Source organism: Pithys albifrons, chromosome 26 (genome assembly GCF_047495875.1).
Source record: "Pithys albifrons albifrons isolate INPA30051 chromosome 26, PitAlb_v1, whole genome shotgun sequence".
NCBI lineage: Eukaryota > Metazoa > Chordata > Aves > Passeriformes > Thamnophilidae > Pithys > Pithys albifrons.
In genome coordinates this window covers 6821301-6843801 of record NC_092483.1, presented here as the reverse complement: position 1 = coordinate 6843801, position 22501 = coordinate 6821301, and the positions used below count along the sequence as shown (strand labels likewise).

General features: G+C 40.7%; 2 protein-coding genes across 2 annotated transcripts in view; one reads left to right on the top strand and one right to left on the bottom strand.

Annotated features, from left to right (window-relative positions):
• Positions 1-2736: 2736 nt before the first annotated feature.
• LOC139683042 (zygote arrest protein 2.S-like) lies at positions 2737-4581 on the bottom strand. The gene is made up of 4 exons (XM_071577764.1): positions 3994-4581; positions 3474-3566; positions 3270-3344; positions 2737-3051 (listed from the first exon to the last, which is right to left on the bottom strand). The coding sequence occupies exons 1-4, from the start codon at positions 4579-4581 to the stop codon at positions 2908-2910; spliced, it is 900 nt and encodes a 299-aa protein (XP_071433865.1). The 3' UTR covers positions 2737-2907.
• Positions 4582-7973: 3392 nt separating this feature from the next.
• LOC139683032 (breast cancer type 2 susceptibility protein-like) overlaps positions 7974-22501 on the top strand; it is a 35601-nt gene continuing 21073 nt past the window's right edge. Inside the window, 11 exon segments of the mRNA XM_071577738.1 lie at positions 7974-8061; positions 8651-8902; positions 10800-10905; positions 11700-11752; positions 11851-11891; positions 11990-12101; positions 13527-13582; positions 14499-14613; positions 16309-17481; positions 18319-21262; positions 21264-22501. Coding sequence (XP_071433839.1) covers positions 7983-8061; positions 8651-8902; positions 10800-10905; positions 11700-11752; positions 11851-11891; positions 11990-12101; positions 13527-13582; positions 14499-14613; positions 16309-17481; positions 18319-21262; positions 21264-22501 — 6169 coding nt within the window. The 5' untranslated portion in view covers positions 7974-7982.

Sequence of the window (22501 nt, the reverse complement as noted above, 5' to 3'; positions counted from 1 at the left end):
GCTTACATAGTGTAGATCAAGAGTCCTGTGAGGCTTTTAAGAGTCTTTTTATATAGGTAATTCCTTACAGGTGCATGTCACTGGCATCAGCTAACATTCAGCCCAGTTTCACTTCCACTTTTTTGAATGAGTTCTCATAAGCATGTTTTTAGATAACGGGAATTGCGCTTTTTTGTGATTTCAGTGCCTGATACCAGAGTTTGACTAACAGATGAGTAGTGTAAAACAGGGAGTTGCTTTTGGCTTTTAAGCTTGTGTGAGACCTTTCTCCTTTTAGAGATCTCTATCACATAGCTTCTGTCTGTGCCAATAAACTCATAGTCATACGCATGTTCTTTCCCTGTTTGATTGCAGGACTTTGTGGCCCAATGACATCTTTGGAAGTAGCTCTGATGATGAAGTCCAGATGCTACTGAACATTTACTTCCGCCACCAAACCTTGGGTCAGACAGGCACCTACGCACTGGTGGGCTCCAACCAGAGCCTGACTGAAATCTGCACCAAATTAATGGAACTGAACATAGAGATCCGCGACATGATTCGCAGAGCTCAGAGTTACCGGGTCATCAATACTTTTCTTCCAGACTCCAGCGTTTCCGGCACAAGTCTCTGACAGGACCCTTGTGTCCTCTTTCAAGCTGGGAGTGCTGCCCTGTGGGAGTGAAGTGGCTCAATGTTTTCTCAGCCTTACAAAGGTTTGGTCAAACTGTACTCACTCTTGTTACATTTAGGATTTCTTCTAAAAAGCGATGGGCTGAACTTCAAATGTGTAGCAATACTGTAAGGACAGAGGTAGCATAGAGCACCTGGGACAACATCCTTTGTTCTGTGTTGCACAAAAATCGGTTAGCATTTCACTGAGCAACTGCAACTCACTACTGAAGACGTGACTTCCATTGCATACCAAAGCCTACTACACTGAACAATACTTCCTTTGTAGAAAATTAATTTTAGGTTGGCAAAAGTGCAAAGTTTCCTTCACAAAATAGTATTTTTTTGTTAAAAAAAATAAACCTTGTACATTTTTTCCTTTTTTCTCTTATTTAGTTGAGTGAAAGATGGGCAGAATGAAGCTGGCCATGGGATCTCGCAAACTTGTTGGTCAAAAGCTGAGAGCCTGTGTATATGAAACAAATTGTAAATGGACAACAGTTTAAAGTACACTGTAATTTGAATATGATTACTGTATCTTAAAACAACGAGCTGCTATAAAGTACATTTCCTAATGTTACTAGGCTACTGTCTCTGAAGGTACTGGATCATATTGCAGAGGTCTGTTCTTAGGCCCCCCAAGAATCATGAATGGTCTTGGTAGATTTTTTTTTTTAAGGACCTTGGCTGCTTTTTACTAGAGGGTTGCTTTTATGAATATATTTATACTATTAAAGGATGGTTGATCTAATTTAACTTGCCATTTTGTAGAAGAAAGTCCCTCCACAGAGTCAAATCTTTTGAACTGTTAAGCATGCATATTTTTATTTAATATAATTTTTGAGTATAAAAAATGCAAGTTCTCATGTTAAGTTTCTTTAAAGAGATGTCTTATTTTACTTGTAATGTATATATAAAAGTCATAACTATAGGGTCTTTTCTTACATTTAACTGCTGTCCAGTGTTAAAGGTATGCATGTAAATCTGTTGCACATCTGAGACACTTTTATTCTATGTAACTTATTCATGCTGTAAATACACTTACCATTTTTGTGAAGTAACTTTGAAATTTGGATTAGTACATCCATTTAACTAAAATATAAAAGTCATATATAATCACAACAGAGTATGTGCATGTTATGAAAATTGTGTTCTTGTCTGATTCTATACCATTGCAGATGGTATCAGTGATCAGCACTTCCCAAAAGACATTCTTCTCACCATTTATTACACTGACAGAAAACAGTGAGATATACAAGGATTTTTTTCTCAGGCTGTAGTTACAACTCAACTTGGAAGATTACAGTGACAAAAGCAGTTTCTGACTGTGAAGACCTCCAGAAGTTCCTTCCTCCCTGAAGTATCCTATAATTCTTCACAGATAAAACAAAGCCATCTACCTTTTTAGCATAATTTCTAAACTTCAGGTAGAGCAGAAATCAGAATATTCCCAACAAAGCCTCACTCATGTCCTAAGACAGTATGAACTGCAATGATCTCCACTGTGCTTCTACCACACTGGCATACTTGCTTTAAGAATTTCTGTCCCTGAAAGCACACTCAGGTACTCTCTTCAGTTATGTTTAAGCCACCTGCCCTGGAGATACCTTACATGACTGGAAAGCTGCTGAGGCACAAGCCTGTGTTTAAACCAGGAGCACAGGGACTTGTTCTGCCTCTCTGGGGACACATCAAGTCTACAGAATTTGTTATGCTCCATCACAGATACTGCCACTGAAAAGGTTTTCCTCTCATGTCCTACAGCCATAGTCTTCCAGCAGATAGTCTTTGCTTAGAGACAGCTGTGGGGGTTTTTTTGCTATACATTTGACAGCAGCAGGTGGAAGACATTTGCAAATGCATTTACACCAGACTTCACGATTCAGAACATTTGCATGTTCCACCCTAGTTTGGTCTGAGTGACTGAAGAAAAAAACTTATTATTGCAGCTTTAATATTAATGTGCCTTCAAGGCCAACTGAAAAAAAAAATCTACTTTTTTTAGGAAATCAAAGAGGTTGTTTCCTTCCACATATATTTCCCTCTTTCATCCAAGCACAGTAGAACTAAGGGGTAACAAACTAGTGCAAATTTTTATTGAACTTTATTTACAGCGTATATACAATGAAGAACTTTATTTATAGCATTATACAGTGAAGTTATATACTTTATAAATAATACAAATGTCTTTGTCCATTATCCAATGCCAGGTCAAAAGCCTTAAAAGCCAAAACATTGCAGAAGACGGCACACAGATCAGACAAAATATTTGAAGCTGTAAGTGCTATCACAGGACAGCCTCTTCCCTTTGCAGCGGCCACAAAGTTCTTGGCGATGTGGCCTCTTGAGATCAATGTGTCTTTTCTTCTGAGGGCAGGAGCAACGAGTCTTTGAACAGATCTTAAGAAACAAGACATGTTATTAGAAGTGCATCAAAGGTGCTTGTTTCATGTTAGACTGACATTTAGTTTTCCTTAATCATAGCAACACATTTGGGCTGACACACTTAAAAGCCCTTGTGGTATCTTTCAGATAAAGTCAATATCAAATTCAACAACTGGAAACTATTAGAGTATGTGATAACTGTATCCTGGTAAGACTGTCAATTGCTAACGTACCTGGCACTGGATTGCTTCCACTCGATAGGGATTGAAACCCTTTTGGCACTTGCGACACAGCTGCTTGAAGCACACCTTAAAAGAGGCAAGTTCTCAGTTACTACAGCAATTCATTCAAGGTGTTAAGTACAGATACCTAAATTTGTGCCAAAAGACCTGATTTGTCAATTGAAAGTCTCAGGAGCAAAAAATTACTTTAATTACCTTGTTGCTTCCAGAAATGCACCACACATAAGCACTCTCCCATCTGGTCTTGCAGACTTTGCAGTGGAAATAGCCATACTTCTGCTCCAAGAACTGCAGAGACAGTTTACTGAGCGTCCTTCTAGCACCCCAAGAATACTCAAGCCCAGCTCCCTAGCTACTGCTCTCTCCCTGAGGTTGGTGGGACACTGAAAGGGGCTGCCGGGAAAAGTCGTGGACACCCCATTCCTGGAAGTGTTCAAAACCACGTTGGGTGGGACTCTGACCAACATGATCTAGTCGGTGGCATCCCTGCCCATGCCAAGGGGGTTGGAACTAGGTCATCTTTAAGGTCCCTTCCAACCCAAACCATTTTGCGATGCTATGATAGACCCGTATGGGTTCTCAGGGGCTGGAGGGTCTTTCGCTGAAGGGCAGACAGAGCCCACCCGGGGCAGGACGCCAGGCTGGGGATCACTGTGCTGCTCAAGAATGGGTTCCTGGCCGCCCGGATTTATGGCCCCGCCCCGTCCCCGCGCACCTGGAAGGCAGCTCGCTGTCCCGGGGCCGCGCTCTCCTTCCGCCGCCAACCGGCCGCTGGCACAGCCCTCGCCGGGCCCTTCTGCTTCTTCTCGTCGCCGTCCTGGGCCGTCAAGGTGTGCTGTGCCGGAGGCTCGGGCGGCGCTGCGCCCTGCGGGGCGGCCGCGGGCTCGGGCAGCGCGAAGGTGCGGCGATCGGGCGCGGGTGAGTAGAGGGCGAAGCGGCCCGGGGCGCGCAGGGCAGCGTTGCCTAAGAGGCGGGGGCGCGGCAGCGTGCCCGGCCCCAGCGAGCACTGCACCGCCTTGTCGGCCCGCAGGCTCACCTGCGCCGCCGCCTCCTTCGTGCTCGCCCGGCCCGGCCGCGCCGCCTGCTCCGGGCTCACCTGCGACACCAGCGCCTGCAGGTACGCCCGCCGGTAGCTGTCCAGGTATTCGGGTGGCAGCGGCGTGAGCGGCCCCCCCGGGAACGGGCTGATGCCGCCGCTCTTGCTCTGTTTCCAACTCGGCTGCCTGGCCGCTGGATCCCGGCTGCGGTCCGGCGTGGGTCTGCCCCGGAACATGCTGAACGGGGAATAGACAAAGCCCTCCATGGCCAGCACCCTGGAAGAATCAGCCCTACCTGTCGCCCTGTCCCGCCTTTATCTTATCTGAGCAGCTAATGGCTCCTAATTGATAGGGAAATTGGGACCAGCTGGGGGAGTGAGGGCTGATGACAAAGAGAGGCCGGCTTGCCTCTTCTTTACCCTGTAATGATGAATAGATGTAATTCAGCCATCGCTAGGTTAACCGCGGACTTCGCAGGGAGGGGAAGCTGCCTGCTCCCAACTCCTTCTGATCATGGTCGTATAAGAAGGAAAATGAGGTTTGGGAAACTGACAGAACCCGGATTAACTGGGTGTCCCAAGGAAAGCTGAGGAGGGGATGCAGGCAAGTACATACACCTCTGAGAAGTCTTTACCGGTATTAAAAGGTCTGAGTATCCCCCTTGTTCCATTACTCGGGAATGTTCTACCTGGAGTTTTTCTAGGAACTGAACTGTTTTAGGAAAAGGTGGAATATACTTGTATATAAAAATCTAAGTAAGGGGAAACAGTTATACCGGGAAAAGTGGCTTAATACCTGTATGATGGCCTGCCCAGGGAGGTGGTGGATTCTCCGATCCTGGAGGTTTTTAAGGTGAGATAGGATGTGGCACTTAGTACCATGATCTAGCAATCAGAGTGGGGTTGGATTAAAAGTTGGACTTGATGATTTCGGAGGTCTCTTCCAACCCAACTGATTCTGTGATTCTATGATTCTTTGATAATTAGTGTTGGTAATACAAGCATTTACATATTAGACTAATAGTCCTTCTTCCATAATTACATCAATTTAGTTCAAGTCTAAGGTAATACAGTTAAATTCATATAATGAAATTATCCAAACTGTATGTGAGCCTTTAGAGACCAGAAAATCCTCAAAGCCTTGGAACTGCTGTGATGTGACTGCTTTGTGCAACTCCTCACCATCTTTATAAATACATTGCTTTATAAAATTCAATGGGCCAGCAAGAGAGGGGCTATAGAAGAGCTGGTAGAGATGATGTCTTTAAATGTTCACAGCGTATTTGAGAAAGATTTTTCCAGTGTCTGAAATAAATTAGTAAGTAACAGCATTTTTGCAGGACACAGAGAAGTTAAGATTCAGGAAACGCATTCATTGTAAATAAAGGATGTCTCAAGAATCCATGTTGTGCTTGGCTTTTCAAAGCACTGTTGGTGTCAACTCATAGCAAAAAGAAGGTATCAAGATGGCCAAGTTAAAACTTACTGACAGCAGTGTGGCTGCAAAAGGAGTAAGTTGTTAGGGTGCATTGGGAAGTGGGATGGAGATTAAATTGGAAACTACGTGGCAGCATTCAAAGCAATGGTTTGGCTTCCTCTAAAAGGCTTTGGGAAGAACTTGCAGCTCCTCAAAGCACTGCAAGGTTAGAAGTTAAAATAGGTTTGTTGGAAGGAGAAGGAATATGGAAAATTACTGTATAACAAGAACCTGATGAAAGTGACAGATGAGTGAGCAAGTGATGTGATAAAACTGCACAGTAAGGACTAGTGTGGACAGGCAGGAAGAAACCCCTTTATGGCACGAGAGTAGATGAACATCCATCTAAAATGAAGATGGCAAACTCAAGGCTGGTGACGAGAAAAATGTTACACCCAACTTGAAGTTATTCCATGGACTCATTGACAAAGCCAAGAATTTGTTGAGATGAAACGGGAATGATGTGCACGTGGAGGGTAACAACATTCTCTTTATTGTAGCATCCACAACCACGATGGTTATTTCACGTATCAAGGCCTACAGTACCACCGAAAAGCCAAGGCTGCGGCTCGCCCAGGCCATGACACTCCGCGGTAGCACTGCTGCTCACCGGGAGCCTTTTCCTGGGAGGGAGGTCAGAGTTAGCTGCTGTTGGATATCAGAAAAAAATTCTTTCCAGAGAGAGTAATCAGGCATTGGAATGGCCTGCCCAGAGAGGTGGTGGATTCCCCATCCCTGGAGGTTTTGAAACTGAGATTGGCTGTGGCACTGAGTGCCATGATCTGGTAAATGGACTGGAGTTGGACCAAGGGTTGGACTTGATGATCTCGGAGGTCTTTTCCAACCCAATCCATTCTATGATTCTGTGCTGCACAGCAGGATGCGCCGTGCCAGCCCTGGCCGCGGTCCCTCATCGCCCACATCTCTGGGAGGCGTGAGGGCAGCTGCGGGCTCGGGGCTCGCTCCCGGCGTGTGCCGTGCGGGTCAGCTCGCGGTGCGCTGGGCTGTGCGGGAGGGAGAGGGCGGGGCCGGGCCGGGTGGGAGGGAGCGGCGGGGCCGGGCCGGGCCGGGCCGGAGGGAGCGGCGGGGCGGGGCCGGCGCTTCCCGGGAGAGAGCGGCGGGGCCGGGCCGGCCCTTCCCGGGAGGTGCTTGCGGATCGGGGCGGGAGCGGCGGATGCTCCCGATGCGCAGGCGCGGGGTGGGGGTGGCGCCAAGCTTCGAACTGGGCGGTCGGGCCGGGTCTGTGCCCATCGCCTCCTTCCCTGCCTTCCTTCTCTGCCTCCCTCCTCCTCCCCTGCCCGCCCCTGCCCCTGCGTGAGGCGATTCTGCGGCCGCCGCCCCGCCGGCGGGTAACTGCCCCGCGTGTGGCCCTGCCCGCCCCTGGGTGTCCCTCCCCTCGCTTCCCTTCCCCTCCGCTCCTCTCCCCTCCCCTCGCAGCCCGCCGGGGGTCTGCGGTCTGCGAGGGTGCGGACGGGGCAGGGGTGTCGGGCTCGCCCCCGAGGCCGCGCTCCGGCCCGGGAGGAGCTCCCTCAGCAGCCGCAGCGTGCGCAGGTCTCATCGTCTTTGTAAAATGTACTTCCGAACAAGCGTTAAACTCGCTGGTTTTCTGTGTGTGGGCAGGCCTTGCCCTGTTTTAAAGTGCCCGCCATGGTTGTGGTGAGACAGCGCAGTCATCGCGAGGGGAACTGATTTCCCTGTGGGAACAATAAACGTATTGAACGGTAAAGTTCCGTGTCAGCCTTATTTATGCCTGGTTTTACTATGAAACTGGCAATGTCTGCTCGTCTTGAAAGCAGCTTTGAATCAAATTTTTGACATGTAAGTTATAATAGTTGTTGTAAGAGTATATATGGGATAGTATATATTCCACCCTAGCATATAGTAGTGAGTGGGGGGTTTTGATTGGTGTTTAAAATACCTCAAAAGTGCTCTGCCCTTTCCACCTCGGTTTTCTCCTGCATTTGCCGAGTATTTTTATTGTCTCTGGCATAATTCCATCTGCTCTTCTTGTTTGTTTTCACACCAAGTTGGTCATATCACAGTCTTAAAGCTAAACAAGTTGGGTTATGACACACCAATAAATAGAGGAAAGCAGGCTTAGGACTTGCAGTGCCACAACACTGGAACAGCAGTGCACGAAAGTGTTTCCTTATTTCTTCTCGGGCTTCTCAACAGCTGTTCAAGTAATGTTATGGATGAGAAAATGGCTTGCAAACCTGTGGAAAGACCAACTTTCTTTGACATATTCAAGGCACAATGCAGTGAATCAGGTACAGCTTCTCCACAGTAAATAATTTTATTAGGTTTGTTTTCTGTGCATCGGTATTTTATACACATGTGCTGTATGTTCCAAAGGAAAGTATTATGCAACTTATTAGCTAATCTGTATTTGCTAATATCTACTTTGTGTAGTTTTCTTTAAATTTTTATTTGTAGTTTTTTTCATGATGTGTGCTTAGTACTTTTTGTACTTGTGTTAGCTGCTGCCTCCATCTGTAGCCACATGCAGACCAGGTTTAGTCTTTTGCCAAATGCACCTGTCCTAGTTATTAATGAGTTGCTAATGTTAAAAGGAACCTGTTTAACTTGCCAATCTGAGCAAAATAAGAGACACTAAAATCTGGAGAATACTTTTCATTTCAAACAAACTGGATGGTTTTTTTTGCTCTTTGGTTAGTTTTGGTAATGGTCTTAGAAATTAGTTAGACATTCTTTTATGTTTTGTGGGTCAGTTCAAAGGCATCTAAAACTAAACAGAGGTATGGCAATGGGCAGAGCAACTTGTTTTACCTGATGTATTTCCACATCCTGCAGGGAGGATCTTTTTTCATGTGGTTTTCTGTATGTTTTTCTTACTAGATTTAGGGCCTATCAGTCTCAACTGGTTTGAAGAATTCAGTGCAGAAGCACCTCCATATGAACCTAAATCGTTCAGAGAGCTTGATGCTCCCTCTGGCTGGCTGGATCAAGCATCTTTTAAAACTCCAAGGACAAAACTCTCTACATACAGTCAGCTGGCATCAACTCCACTGATCTTTAAAGAACAAAATGCAATATTGCCACCTTGTTCTTCTCCTGAAAAAGAACTGGATCAGAAAAAAATAGGAAGGAGTGAGTAATTTTTTTTAAAGTGGTACTTAAAGGCTGCTTGTCTCTTCAGAAGCAAGATACTTTTTTTTAACCTTTTGTTATTGTAGGTGATGATTGCTACAGTAACAGATAATGCTACTGTAGGAATTGTGTGACTAAAAAGCTTATTTTAATAGTCTTTTGAAGACCATCTGTAAAAACACAGAATTAATGAATTCAACCTTGTGATAAACTTGTAATATATATGCAAAATTCCCTATATAAAAGATGCCGTTGTGGTCCAAATACTTTAAATATTGTTAATATAAGAAGATATGAGCTTATTAGTGTAACCTGTTGACTGAGAATCAGTGTGAATTTTTTCAGCCATGTCATTTTGTTTTATGCAAAATCTCTGAAGATCTTTTCAAGAGAGAATTTTCCTTACCATGCTAAAGTATGATTTGATCTTAGGGTATTCCGTAACCTCTCTTGGAAAGGTTTAGAAGCACTAAGCTCTTTGAGTTACTAAAACTGTCATGGAAAGAAGAGATATGTTTGCATTTGGAAATAAAAGGAATTTCATCATCTGCTTCTCATTACATTAGTTCCAAATCTCAAGGATGTCATGCAATTATATGTCACTCTGCTCCTTTCTGATGTACCCATCCTCCCTGGACAGAGAGAAGTATTTTTTTGTATAAGGAATGTATGCAAGATTGTTTATCTGTTCTATGGGAGAATGTCTTAACCCCATTCCTGAAGCACCTGATTTGTACAGCTCCTGGGTCTATGCCCTCCTGATAAGCTTTTCTAAACAGGTTACAAGACTCCTTTATTACCAGAATTTTTCATAGATCCTAAAGCAAAGTCTGTAAAAAGGCAGGAATGTGCTGCTTTGCAAATATCCTTTATAACAGTGCTTCCATGGAGTATTGTTACCCTCTTGGTTTTTCTGAGGTTTACTGCTGAGCTTCTGCCCAGTGTATTCTCAGCTGAGAACATGTTTCTTCTAAATGTAGCTATTTGGATTTTACAGTGTTAGGTCACCAGGAAGTTCTTTGTAGCATTTCATAAATGGCAAACAAAGGAACCTTATGATTCTTCTTGTTTCAAAATGGTTAGTTTACCTGTGACTGGCCTGAGATCTTCCAGTTTTCTTGGTCAGAGCCAAATGGCTCATGTAGCCCAGGTTTTTCCTCTTGTGAAAACAAGAGCATGAGTGGGAGCTGATGGATTTCCCCTTGGTATGGTACTGGGATGCAACTGTGCTGTGCATGTGGGCTCAGGAACTCAAAAGCAGAGAGCGAGTCAGAAACCAAGGTGTAATTCCTGATATTAAAGTTGTTTGGAAATTTTTGAGTAGGAATTCCTTTGAGTAGGTACTTGTTCCTGTAAGGGGCTCACCATTCAGAGGATTCTGCTGCTTTGGTGGGCACACTCTTTCTCTTTGGCCTGGAAAGGCTTCCCATATAAACAGGTGCTGCAGCCAGTGACAATGATTCTACCAACAGTTCAAGAAATAGTTTTTGCTTTCTGCTGCTTCAGAATCAAGAAGTGTATGACTTAGTAAATTTGAGGGAAAGCTGGTGCAATCCTGTGTTTGCATGTATTGTGTTTCTTCTAAGAATAACTTCCTGAAATTACAAGAAAGACACAATGCAGTGTATTAAAACTGAAATGGGATATATGACTTGAATGATACCAAGTGAATAAGGGGACGTAATGAGCGACTTTTTTGGCTCTGCAGTTGAGATATGTTTGGCATTGTTTGGATTTAAAATTTGAATCTATTTAAAATACCAGAGGAGAAATCAGCATTGGGTGTTTGTTTTCAGTCACATAATATTTTTTTAAAAGCTTGTCTTTAAACTTCAGAGTTGGAACAGTTATTTGTAGTTTTGCAAAGTTGTGTTGATTATTATATTCTGTGTTGTAGACAGAGAGAATTTGATAAGCCCAAGTATCACAAGAAGAAAAATAGACCAAGAAAATGAAATACTTGCTTCTCCTCCTGGTACCTGCTGCAACGGCCTTGCTGCTAGGTATGGTAAATATGTCTACACAAATAGAAAATAAACTGGATTTTAATCAAAAAGCACTATTCAATCCACCATATTTGACTGTTAAATTTTTTCATAGCAGGAAATAATCTTGTATGTCTGGTATGTTTATGATACTTGTAGGTTGCCAAGTGAGTTAAAATAATAGACTAGACAATTTTGAACATTTCCTTGATTTCAAGTGATCTTCCTTTTATTTTTTTACTCTCTCACAGCTGGAATATGTCATTTGTTGGCATTATTTCAGCTTTCCAAACCCTCAACATCCAAAGAAAGAGTAGTACTGATGTATCATGTGCTTCTGTAAAGCTGTTTATAATATTTACTGAGATTTGCTTTAGTAATGGCCTTATTTTGACACTTAAATGTCTATATTTCAGGATCAAAGTACTCATGTTGATTATAAAACCAATTAAACTAATTTTAATTAAAATCAGTTAAGCCAATTTCCCTAGTTTCATGCAGCATATTACAAAATGTGTGATTATGTTGAAATTTGTTAATTGTCAGAAAAAGCATGACTGAAAATGAACATGTTTCACAAAAGAAGCTTTTTACAGTTTGTAATAGACTTATGGTAAGGTTTAAAATACTGACTGATGAGTAGGAGAAATCAAAATTTTATCTAGTCAGGGAAATAGCCATGGTTACAAAGAAAGACACTAATGGAGATGGCAATGGATATGTTGGTGATATATGCAATATATTGAAATATTGAATTGTTTTCAGAAATGGAGAAGTAAAATTAATATTCTGGGTTTCATTTTGTTTTGCAGTCCAGCTATTTTAAGGAATACTTACAGAACACCTCAGAGAAATAATATGCCTGGTTTGTATTTTCCCTTTTGGGTTCTACAAAATATATCTAGCTAAAAATCCTTATTTTTTAGTTATTGTTCAATATCCTTTTTATATAATCTTTTTTAGGACCATATGGAAGCTTGTTTTGCACACCAAAACTTTTGGAGGTACATATTTTATTTATGTGTTTTGTTTCCTTTTCCTGAGTAGTACATTTAGAATTCGACATAGAAATTATATATGTAATTGTTAAATGTATTTCTAGGTCAGAACTCCAAAATGCATTTCTGAAAGTCTGGGAGCAGAAGTGGATTCAGATATGTCCTGGTCAAGTTCCTTAGCCACACCTCCTACACTTGGTGAAACAGTGATAATAGGTATTTATTTCTGAGCATGAACAATTGCTAAGGGTTGAAAAATTCTGGTTTTGACACTGGAAATTCATTCAGTGTGAACTGTTTGTTTTTTTAATTAAAAAAGAAAAAACTCTTAACAGTGATGCTTAGTGGGTGACTTCAAATAATGCAGCCCTAACCAGAAAACTTTTTCAAAGTTTTCTTCTTTATTTGAGGCATTAGGGAATATAAATTTAGAAATAACATAGCAAAACATAGAAAGAGGGTATGATTTGTTGATGAAAACTCTTAAGAAAATGGGATGACCTGGGTTTGTACTTATCTCCTGACATTGCTCTTTTTTATGTTAAACTATCACTGTATAAAGCACATAAAGCACATGAAGAATGAATGCTAGAATTGGGAATCTGTTCAGAAAGGGAAGGAGTGGTGCTATTCACAAGACTATTGATTGTGCCATTTTGGGTGTTCATTGGTCCAGAAAGAAGTCAGCCAAATAGAAAGGCTGGGGGAAGTACCCCTACCTTAATAATGATGTTCTGGAAGGTGAGCTATGGTCTGAGCTCTCATTCTCCCACTTCTTGGATGAGCCTAGGATTTTATAATAGTGATGGCCACTCTCTTCCACCTGACACATGTGTAAAGCAAGAGCTGCTATATAGAACCTAGATGCCATGTCTTTGAAAGGCAGTCAGCAATAGGACAAGGGGGCATGGCCTCAAGCTCTGCCAGGGGAAATTTAAGTTGGAGATCAGAAAAAAATTCTTTCCAGAGGGAGTAATCAGGCATTGGAATGGGCTGCCCAGAGAGGTGGTGGATTCACCATCCCTGGAGTTTTTTAAACTGAGACTGGACGTGGCACTGAGTGCCATGATCTGGTAAATGGACTGGAGTTGGACCAAGGGTTGGACTTGATGATCTTGGAGGTCTTTTCCAACCCAATTGATTCTATGATTCTTGTAATACACTGCTGTTTTGATATTTTAAAAATAGGGTTCACTTTTTCCTTTTGCAACATAGGTAGAGACAGTACTGCTATTTTGAGAGCAAATGAGGGAAAAAACCAAATTCCTGACAGAGATTTGAAGGTCTCATCCAGATCTTTGGACAGTAAAAAACAGGGAGTAGTGCCATGGATAACTGCTTGAAAGGGGAATGGAGTGATGTTCTCAGGGTGGTAACTGGTCAACCTACATAGCAGAAACCACAACCTGATTTGGGCTTTTTTTTGCAATTATGAAACTGGTTTTGCACACTGTCCCTCAGCCTCACCTGTAGGACTTTCTAGTTAGAATTTTTAGTTAGGTTTAGTAGGGTTTTTTGCGTTTACAGATTGGAGTGGCATGTAAAATAATCCAATGGAAACTCTCATGAAACAAAACTGAATTCGAACACACTCAGCACATGAATTGGGAGTAAATAAATTGACTTGTCTTTCTCCTAAAGCTAGAGACAATTCTTCTGTTTCTGAAGCAAAGCAACAGGATGGAAGAGCTGATACAGTAAGTAGTTTTAAGAGCCATGTTCTTTAATTTCAGTTAACCTATTCCATTACATGTTTATGTTCCTTGAGCCAAGAGAGAAAAATTCTGTCATTTTCATTTTAAGCTGTCTACTCTGGCTGCTTTTAAAAAGTTACTGCTGACAAAACAAGTCTGTAGACTGTATTCTCACAAATAACCCTCTCAGAGAAATATTTTTTGCTGTGTTTATTAAAAAGAAGCCCAAACAAAACCAAAAAAATCCCCACCAAACCCACCTGGATTCAGCAGCAATGGGCATCATTCAGAGAGAAATCAAACATAGGAATTGCAATATGCTATTTATCTGAGGGTTGTTTGGCTTGTTTTTCTCCCACTTCTGCCAAACTTTTGGAAGTTAGTCTTTGGGAATAACTTTTTGTGCTCAACCACTACACCAAGAGTTGAAATTGAGTTTGAATTTCAGTCCTTTGATAGTGTTAGGGAGAGTTCTTGCATAATTGTAATTTTACTCTGTATATATGAAAGCTAAATGATTATTCAGACTGAAAACTGAGGATGGCACTAAAAGGATTCAATTACAAGTTTGTTTGATTTTTAACGACCTGAAGCTTCACAGTTAACAAGCAGTTTCGAGTTGAAATAAGCAAAAGGTCTTTGCCCTTCCCCATATCTCCTTTGTTGGCTTTTGAGAGGCTTACAGTGAACTGCTGAACCTATTCACTGTCCTTGACTATAGGATGGAACCTGATTTGCATTGAAAATACAGATTATCTTCTTATTTGTTATTCAAATGTACCTGTGAAAATGTTACCTCTCATTTTAAGAGATGCAGCACTATTCAAGTACTGCAGGAAATGTTCAGAGTGTTGCTGTTTTCCTGTTAAAGTGACACTCACTGGTATGTAATATAACAGCTTTTGTCTTTGCTTTACAGGTTTTGCAGAACACTTTTTCCATCCATGATAAAGGTTCTGAGATAAGTGACACAAGTATGCTGTTGGTACCAGAGACAGTCAAGCTAAATGCTGAAGAGGACACCCAAGATCTGGGTATGCATTGTATACTGTGAAGCAAAACTGAAGATAAAGCTCTATGTCTTGGGCTGCTGTTATGGCTTATTCTGCCAGCTTTGTACTCCCGCTTTGTGAATTGATTCAAATTTGTAAAACTAATCTAGCCTTAAAAAAAAGAATGTCTGCTGAGTCAGTGAATTAAATCACTGTCCTAGTTAAGCTGGATGACAACCAGGTTAGTGCTGTGAAGTGTTTTGGATTAGTACTGTGAAGTGTGTTCACTGTAGCTGAAGACGTGGGACTCTGTGGGAAAGCTGAGAGAAAAAAGTGGTACAGGCTCAAGGGGGAGCAAGACTACCGCTTCTAGCTATTGGACAGGTTTAGCTTGATCATGAAGTTTCACCCCAACACTCATTCTGTGGTGAGCTTGTTTTTTGAACTTGTTATATCCTTTCTTTGTTTTTTTTCACCTATCCAAAATAGGTAGGTCAAAATTTGACAAATCCTTCAGAAAAAAGAAATATTTGGGTTTTTTTTAAATGAATGCAGAACATATGCAGACAAGGGGTAAAAAAGTGTTTTCGTTGTGTGTTTTGAGGTCATGTTAGTAAACAGGTGAAAATGTACAGTTCAGTGGGAGCTTTTTGATTTTAGTTCAGAAGTGATGGCAGAAGGGAAGAATACAAACAGAAGTTTGTTCAGCGTGCATGGATGTAAAAGGGTGCTATAGGGATTCACATAGGCTAGACAGGACAATGTATCCTTAGCATTGTATGTATGTCTCCTTATCTGGATTGAATGGACTGCCCTAAAAAAATGTTTGGTGGTGCGTGTAAGAATTGGGTAAGAATCAGTTTAGAATTTGACAAGGAGGGTTGAAAATTCTGGGATCGGGAAGCATTACTGCTTGCAGAGCAATACACAGTGCTATTTTTATATTGTATGTTCAAATACATACATTTGTATGTTTATATCATACAAAAAAGTAATGTGTCTTGTTTAAGGAAAAAGCTGTGTCTTTTTAGAAAGCTCTATTGACAAATTATTACAGGATAAAAGATCCTGAGAAGGTGATATTTTTATTTGGTGTGTATAAGCTTGTAAGACTGTCTATAAAGTGGAGTTTGGGGGTTTTTTTCCCCCATGGCATACTATATCTATGCACAAACAAAAAATTCTTATTATTTTTCAAATATTTATGCCAGTCTTGGAACTACTTAAAAGCCTCCCAATCAATTAAGAGACTGAGAATATTTTTGAAATCTTTCTAGATACTATACTATTCTATATCACAGTGGAAGACAGTTTAATAAATTAATCCTTACAAAACACTTTCCTTAGCTGCCAGTTATGGATAAAAATAGGCAGCTTCTTAATGTGTCCGATACCCCATCAGGTATAAATTTTGGAAGAAAAAAATCTAGAGATTTATCAAATTTACCACTCGCTCTCCTGTCCTGTCCTTTGGGGAAAAAGCCCCCTCTTTAGAGAAGCTGGGTTTCATCCTGGAAACCTTAACCACTACAGTCCTCAGTAGGCCAGGAGTGTGCATGTGTGTCCTTTGCCTTCTCTTTCCTCTAACAGCTGCTCAGAGTTATCTTTACAAAGTTGCTCCTGAGTAAAAGTAATGACTATAAAATTGAAAGCTGTATTTACCTATAAAAGCACAATCCTATTCCTAAGTTATTTCCTAAAACTTACCTTTTTACTTCTTTCCCTCCCTGCCTTCAGAGTCAGAAATGTTAGCTGGCTTACTTGGTGAGATGGAAAGCTTTGAGGACACACTCAACATGCCCGCTGAGTCCAGCAGAACTTCTCTGCTGATGCCACATGCTCTGGATGCAGTAGAGAAATGTGAGATAAACACAGATAAAGCACAAGGAAAGGAGGATGTTCCCCCTGAGCATCCTAATAGAAGAAAGATTGGCATTTCACAGGAAGTGAAAACAAATAAGTGGACTGAAAAAAGCCACTCTACTGATATGAATGGTTCTTTACTCCAAAACACTGGTGAAGATCCAGGAGATGGTAAAGATGGCTGTTTAACAGGACATGAAAAGGAATTGGAGTCCTTTACAGTCACAGGAAATTTGCAAGATTATAGGACACACAATGAGAAGCCTGTGAAAGAAGCTGTGCAACCTTCATCGAGCCAGTGGTCTCAGCTGAACTTACCCGACCTTGACATAACTCACTTGGAGATGTCTGTATGTAGCTCTCCACCCTCCGACTTACACAGAGGGGAAAATTTAGGAGAAAAGTCAGTACTAATGACCAAGGGTGATGCTGTGGAAACATCTTTGCTGAATACTCCAGACTCGACAACAGCACAAAAGCTGTGGAGTGTCAGTTTGTCAGAAAAGTGCTGTGAAATGGAAAATGCTGAAAACAACCCAACGTTGGAAATAACTCCAGTAAAATCTGTGTCTCTGAGTGTTCAGGATCCAAAGTTAGTAAAAGGATGTGTGGCCGAGGTTTCCAAAATGAGCTTCTTAAACTGTAATTCTTTTGTAATTGAACGTAAAAATGTCACGGAGTATTCTGTAGTCTACAATGGCAGCTTTTCCAAGCATTTAAAAACAACTTCTAAATCTGTTGTAACTGATGTCCTGTCTCACCCATTTATGTGTAGTGACACATCTCCAGATAATTGTGATGACCTACATTTAATAAATTGTGAAAATACTCTTGCAAAGTCTGGCTTTGAAAGCCTGAATATGTTATCCAACTTGAGAAAGAGATCCAGGAGATTTATTTATACAGTAAACAATACGTTACTGTATCAAGAAGAAAAAACAGAGAAAGAAGTAACCTCTGAATCACCTATTCACCCTGCGTTACCACTTTTGGAATCTGATTCACACAAATTTAGAGGCTGTCAAGTGGCCAGTGATGTAGAGCAAGGTATGTTATTAAGCTTTCCATTATTTGTGGAGGATTCATTATTTGTTAAGGGTCTTTTGTGTAAATGTTTCAGTTAAAATCCTGTAAATTCTTGTTTGTGATAAACTAGCTCTGCAACTGGGTATCAGCATATGGAATTGGTTTGTACATAGAGATAAGAAAAGCAAGTAATCCTCTGCTAACTTTTCTCAGATTAGCTTCTGCAATAGAAACTTTAACCTTGAAGCAGTATTCTAATTGACAAGCTTAATTATCTTTGTCAGTGCTGGTTATATATCCATAGTGTCAAGAGCCACTTTGTCTGAGTTGATGACTTCTAAAAGATCATAAAGAACGTTAAAGTCGTATTGTTTTTCTAAAATTAGGGAGTTTAAGACTGTACATCTTTTTCCTCCAAAAGTACACAATATTTTAAAAAACAATATAATGAAAGCAAACACATGCTCCTATTTTTAGAAGCTGTTTTTCTTGCTAGAAGAGTTACTTCAGTATTAGGAATTGCAGTGCCTTAATTTGAAACAAATCCTTATGTTGAGATGCAAGGAATGGATGCCCATTTTTTCAAATTTCATTGCAGCTAAAAACTGATTTATTGTACCTGGTAGCATTGATGGCAGCCCAACTCACTTGTTTCTGGCTATTAGAACATAACTAGTTTAAACATATCTCCAGTCCTGTCAAGGTGTTTTCATTTGAAAACAAAAGTGATATTTGTGGTTCCAGTGTTAAGCATGTGTAGAAATTATGTTAAGGGCCAAAATTTTATGAAAATCTGAATTTACATTTGTTTGAATAAATTTATTAACCTGTTTTCCTCTGTAACATCTTTTTTAGTAGACCATTTTCTTCTTGCTGAGAGAAGGCACTTGCAATCAAATACCAGGACAAAGAATTTCAGCAATTGTACTTTAAAAATGAATATAATGGATAACTCATCCAATAATTCCTTCAGCGACAGGCTGAAGCAACAAGACATGAGAAACTTGGGAGAAAATGCAAGAGAGGATCAACCTGCTATGTCAATAAAATGCTTAGAAGTATCTAATACACAGAAAGAAGACACAAAAAATTCCTTAAATAGTGAGATTATTTCAAATATAAAACGTAAAGTTCTAACTTCAGGATGCCTAATGCCAAGAAAGCGTTCCAGATTTCTCCCTAAAAGCTGTGGCTTAGGGAAGGGTAAGGAAGAGAAGGATGTGAGTGCTAATGCAAACAATGGAGCTATTGCACCTCAGAGCCTAAAAGAAGAACTTGGGTCTTCTCCTAAGGATAAGGAGCACTTGATTGATGTGCAGTGTGACTCTACATGTGGAACAAACAGCACTTCCAGTAATACCATGAGTCAGATCAGCTTTGGCATAACTGGAGTCCATCGTGATTGTTGCAGTAGATTATCACCTGATAAAAGGCATGCTGCAGGTCATGACCACAGGTCAGGATTTGACTGTGGAGAAGTACACAGACCTTTGGGAATAAACTGCGCAGAAAACGATAGTACTGGATTAAAACAAGGGGAGCAAACAGATGCTGCTGCCTCTTCAGAAGTTGTAGCCAACAAGGGAGAACCAAAGTCAGCTGGAAACAACAAAAGCCCTCAAGCAGCTGCTCTCAGTAATGTAGGTGTAGACATTGCTAAAGAATTAGATTGTATAGACAATAGTTCTTTAAATGAAGTAATCTCTGAAGAAGACAAACAAGTAGCACCAGTGTATTCCAGCAAAAGGCCAAAGAAGAACCTGAAGCATAAAGGGGAGTCATCAGCAAATCTTAATACATGCAGTTGGAATCCAGGCTTTGGTGGCTTTCAGACTGCGTCCAATAAGCAGATTAAATTCTCTGAAGCCAGTATAGCAAAAAGCAGAATGCTGTTAAAGGTTATTGAAAATGAATGCTTTGAAGCCTCTTCTGTGGAAAGAGCCAGAAACTTTCCAAGCCAAGTTAAAAAGGAGAATGTGTTTTTCTCAGACACAGAAGGCAAGTCGGGCAGTAATCTGTCTGATTCTGTAGATTCACAGAAAAGTTTTCTTGAGCCCTCTCACACACAGTTTATTCCACATAAAGTTGACTTTTCTAGAACTTCACAGGCCATGGAAGAAGCAAATCAAACCCTGACAGCAAGCCAAGAAGCTGAAATTGCTGAACTTTCTAGTATCCTGGAAGAAACAGGTAGTCAGTTTGAGTTTACACAGTTTAGGAAGCAAAGTAATATGATAAAAAGTCATGCCTTTCAACAGTTCAGAACTGTAGAAACAGATGGAACAAAGAGTGTAGAAAATATTTCTGAAACAAAGGAAGATGCTGGGTTTTGTAGCACTTGTAAATCTGAATGTCAAGTGAAAAATGATAAGTATGGTACTCAGCATAAAGATAAAAGTGAAGACTCTAAAGTGGTGGAATATGAAAAAGAAAATGCAGTGGTTTTCCATAAAAATGACAAAAAGGTTACTTTTACTAACTTAGACATAAATGAAAGTAGAAGATCTGATGAGAGCTTTCCCATAGCTGAACAAGACAGCTTTTCTAATTTCACAGGCTTCACTTCAGCTGGAGGTAAAAAAATAAATATTTCTAAGGCAGCTTTGAGTAGATCTGCAGAGCTCTTCAGGGACTTGGATGATGATAACTATTTGTTTAAATCTTCTGAAACTAGTACTAGGTGCCACAATTCAAGTGGGCACATGTCTTCTAACTGTAATTTTTTCAGCTTCCTGGCAAAAGAAAGCAAAGAAAAACCATTTTGTGTTTCAGATTTCAAAAGCATACGTGCCATTTCCCACAAAGGTTCAGTTTCCCACCATGCACAGCATGGTACAGCATTTAAGGAAAATATGGAAAAGAAGACAAAAATATCAATAAATGATAGTGAAAATGTTAATTTCAATAGTATTAACAATAGCAACAGTCTGTCATCCATTAAAAATCATAAGCAGAGTTATAAAACTTCCAAAGAATTATTAAATCAAGGAGATTATCAACTTGAAGGGAATTTGCAAGGCAGCACATTAGATGTAAAATGTCTAGAAGATGCTATTACAGCTGCAGAAGAACATCCCTTAAGTATATCAGATGAAATGGAGAACAGGTCTCCTAATCAGAAAGGAGAAGACAGGAGGGAAGATGAATACTTGTCACCAACATTTCAAACTCCAGCTGATGGTGATACATCTATTTCTGATGCAACTCTGGATCATTCCCTACAGTTGTTCAGTGTACAGTGTGGAGAAAGAGACATAAATGTTTTGGAGACCTCCGATAAAACAAATTGTAACAATATGGAAGAAGACACCACCCATGGTAAGAACTTGTTAGTAAATGAAGACGGAATAAAAGTAGGTTCTTGCCATCAACATCAAATACCTTTTGAACAAGAGATAAATGTGGAAAAAAGTGAAGTGATAGGGAGTTATCTGACTGTTTTTCATACTGCTAGTGGCAAGAAAATAGCAATTCCTGCTGGATTTTTGGCTACAGCAGAATAGTTCTTTGCAGAAAGTACTGATGTAGGAAAGGAACATAATGACAATTTTCAGAATCTCATCAAGAAAAGGAAACGTGGTAAAAACTGGGTTAAAGATGGTGATTTCAGTATTGAAAGCATCACTCAATGTGATCCAAAAAAACTTCCTGAAAAGCTTGTTCCTGAAGAACATGGAGATCAGTTTACGCAGGCAGTGGTGAGCAGTCCCACTAAATATCCTGTGATTCTGGATCCTGTTAAAGTAGATGCATTTGTTAATCTAGATGAAGGTTGTGAAAGAAGTTTGGTAACTACATGTGCACAAAAAAGCTGATGTCAGACCTGGAAAGTCAGAATTGGAATCCCTGACAGGACAGAAGAGTGATGCTTTAAGTAGAACTTGTTGGTATGAAGATGGAAAACTTCCAGAGACAAAGATGGAATACTCACCAAGAAAGAGGCATGATTCAGAAAACACAGATGACTTTCTTGTGTCCTCTGCTGCATCTCTGCATGTAATGAAAGCGCCAAATGACCTTGAAGGTAACCGTGTGCCTGGAGATCCAGAAAATACTTCATTTGTTGAGGATAACACTAAACAGTCTCTCCTCTTAACTTCAAAAAGTAGCTGCTCGTATTTGAAAGGTGACAGTACAGAATTGGACTTAGAACATTTAAATGAACCTTGTGCTGATACAAACTGCTTCACAGACACCATAGTTAATGCTTGCCAAAACCAGTCACCACTCAGTCTTCCTGATGATGAAACCAGGTTACAAGGAAAACCACTTACTGTTGAAGAGCAAAGAGGGGATCTGAAACAAACCGTGTTTAGCACAGCAAAAGGTAAAGCAGTTTCTGTTTCGGAAAGTGCATTAGCAAAAGTCAGACAAATGTTTCAAGAAGACTACAGCGAAGCTGTAAAACATGAAATTAAGCCTAACTCAAGAACTAATCAAGCAGAAATTGGTAGAAATTCATCTTCAGTCATTCATGCTGAGTGTCCTAATTCTGCTAATTCTTTTAATGCTACAGCAAGAGAAGAGGCCAATTCAGCCACATCCCAATTTATTAAAGCGAATGCAAGTGGTCACCAAGAAACAAACACACCTGCAGATGCAAAGTCTGTTTCGAATTCTCAGAAGCAATGCTTTGAACAGAACATTAAGCTTAAAGGGCACTTGTCTGCTCCAGATAGGCAGATGAAGCCATCAGATGCTTCTATGAGCAATTTTGGATTTTTTAGTACAGCAAGTGGTAAGCCTGTACAACTGTCAGAAGAGTCGCTCAGGAAAGCTAGACAGCTCTTTTCTGAAATGGAAGGTAATCATTCATCGTGTGCACAAGAAGCATTTTCAGTTGAGGAAGATGTTGAAAAGTCTAAAATGAACACTGAAGTACTTCCTAGGAAAATGGACATGGCATTACTGAAAGGGGAAGAAAGTGCCAGCACTGAATGGGTTTCAGATTCCGCTTTTGGGTTCAGCACTGCAAGTGGAAAGCAGGTAACAGTCTCTAAAGATGCCTATGAAAAAGCAAAGGCAATTTTAAAAGAATCCA

Coding starts and splice junctions, on each gene's coding strand:
- LOC139683042 (XM_071577764.1), bottom strand. CDS start 4,581: ATGGAGGGCTTTGTCTATTCCCCGTTCAGCATGTTCCGGGGCAGACCC. Junction 3,567..3,993: donor GACAGCGAGCTGCCTTCCAG/GTGCGCGGGGAC, acceptor CTGTCTCTGCAG/TTCTTGGAGCAGAAGTATGG. Junction 3,052..3,269: donor TGGAAGCAATCCAGTGCCAG/GTACGTTAGCAA, acceptor TTGTTTCTTAAG/ATCTGTTCAAAGACTCGTTG.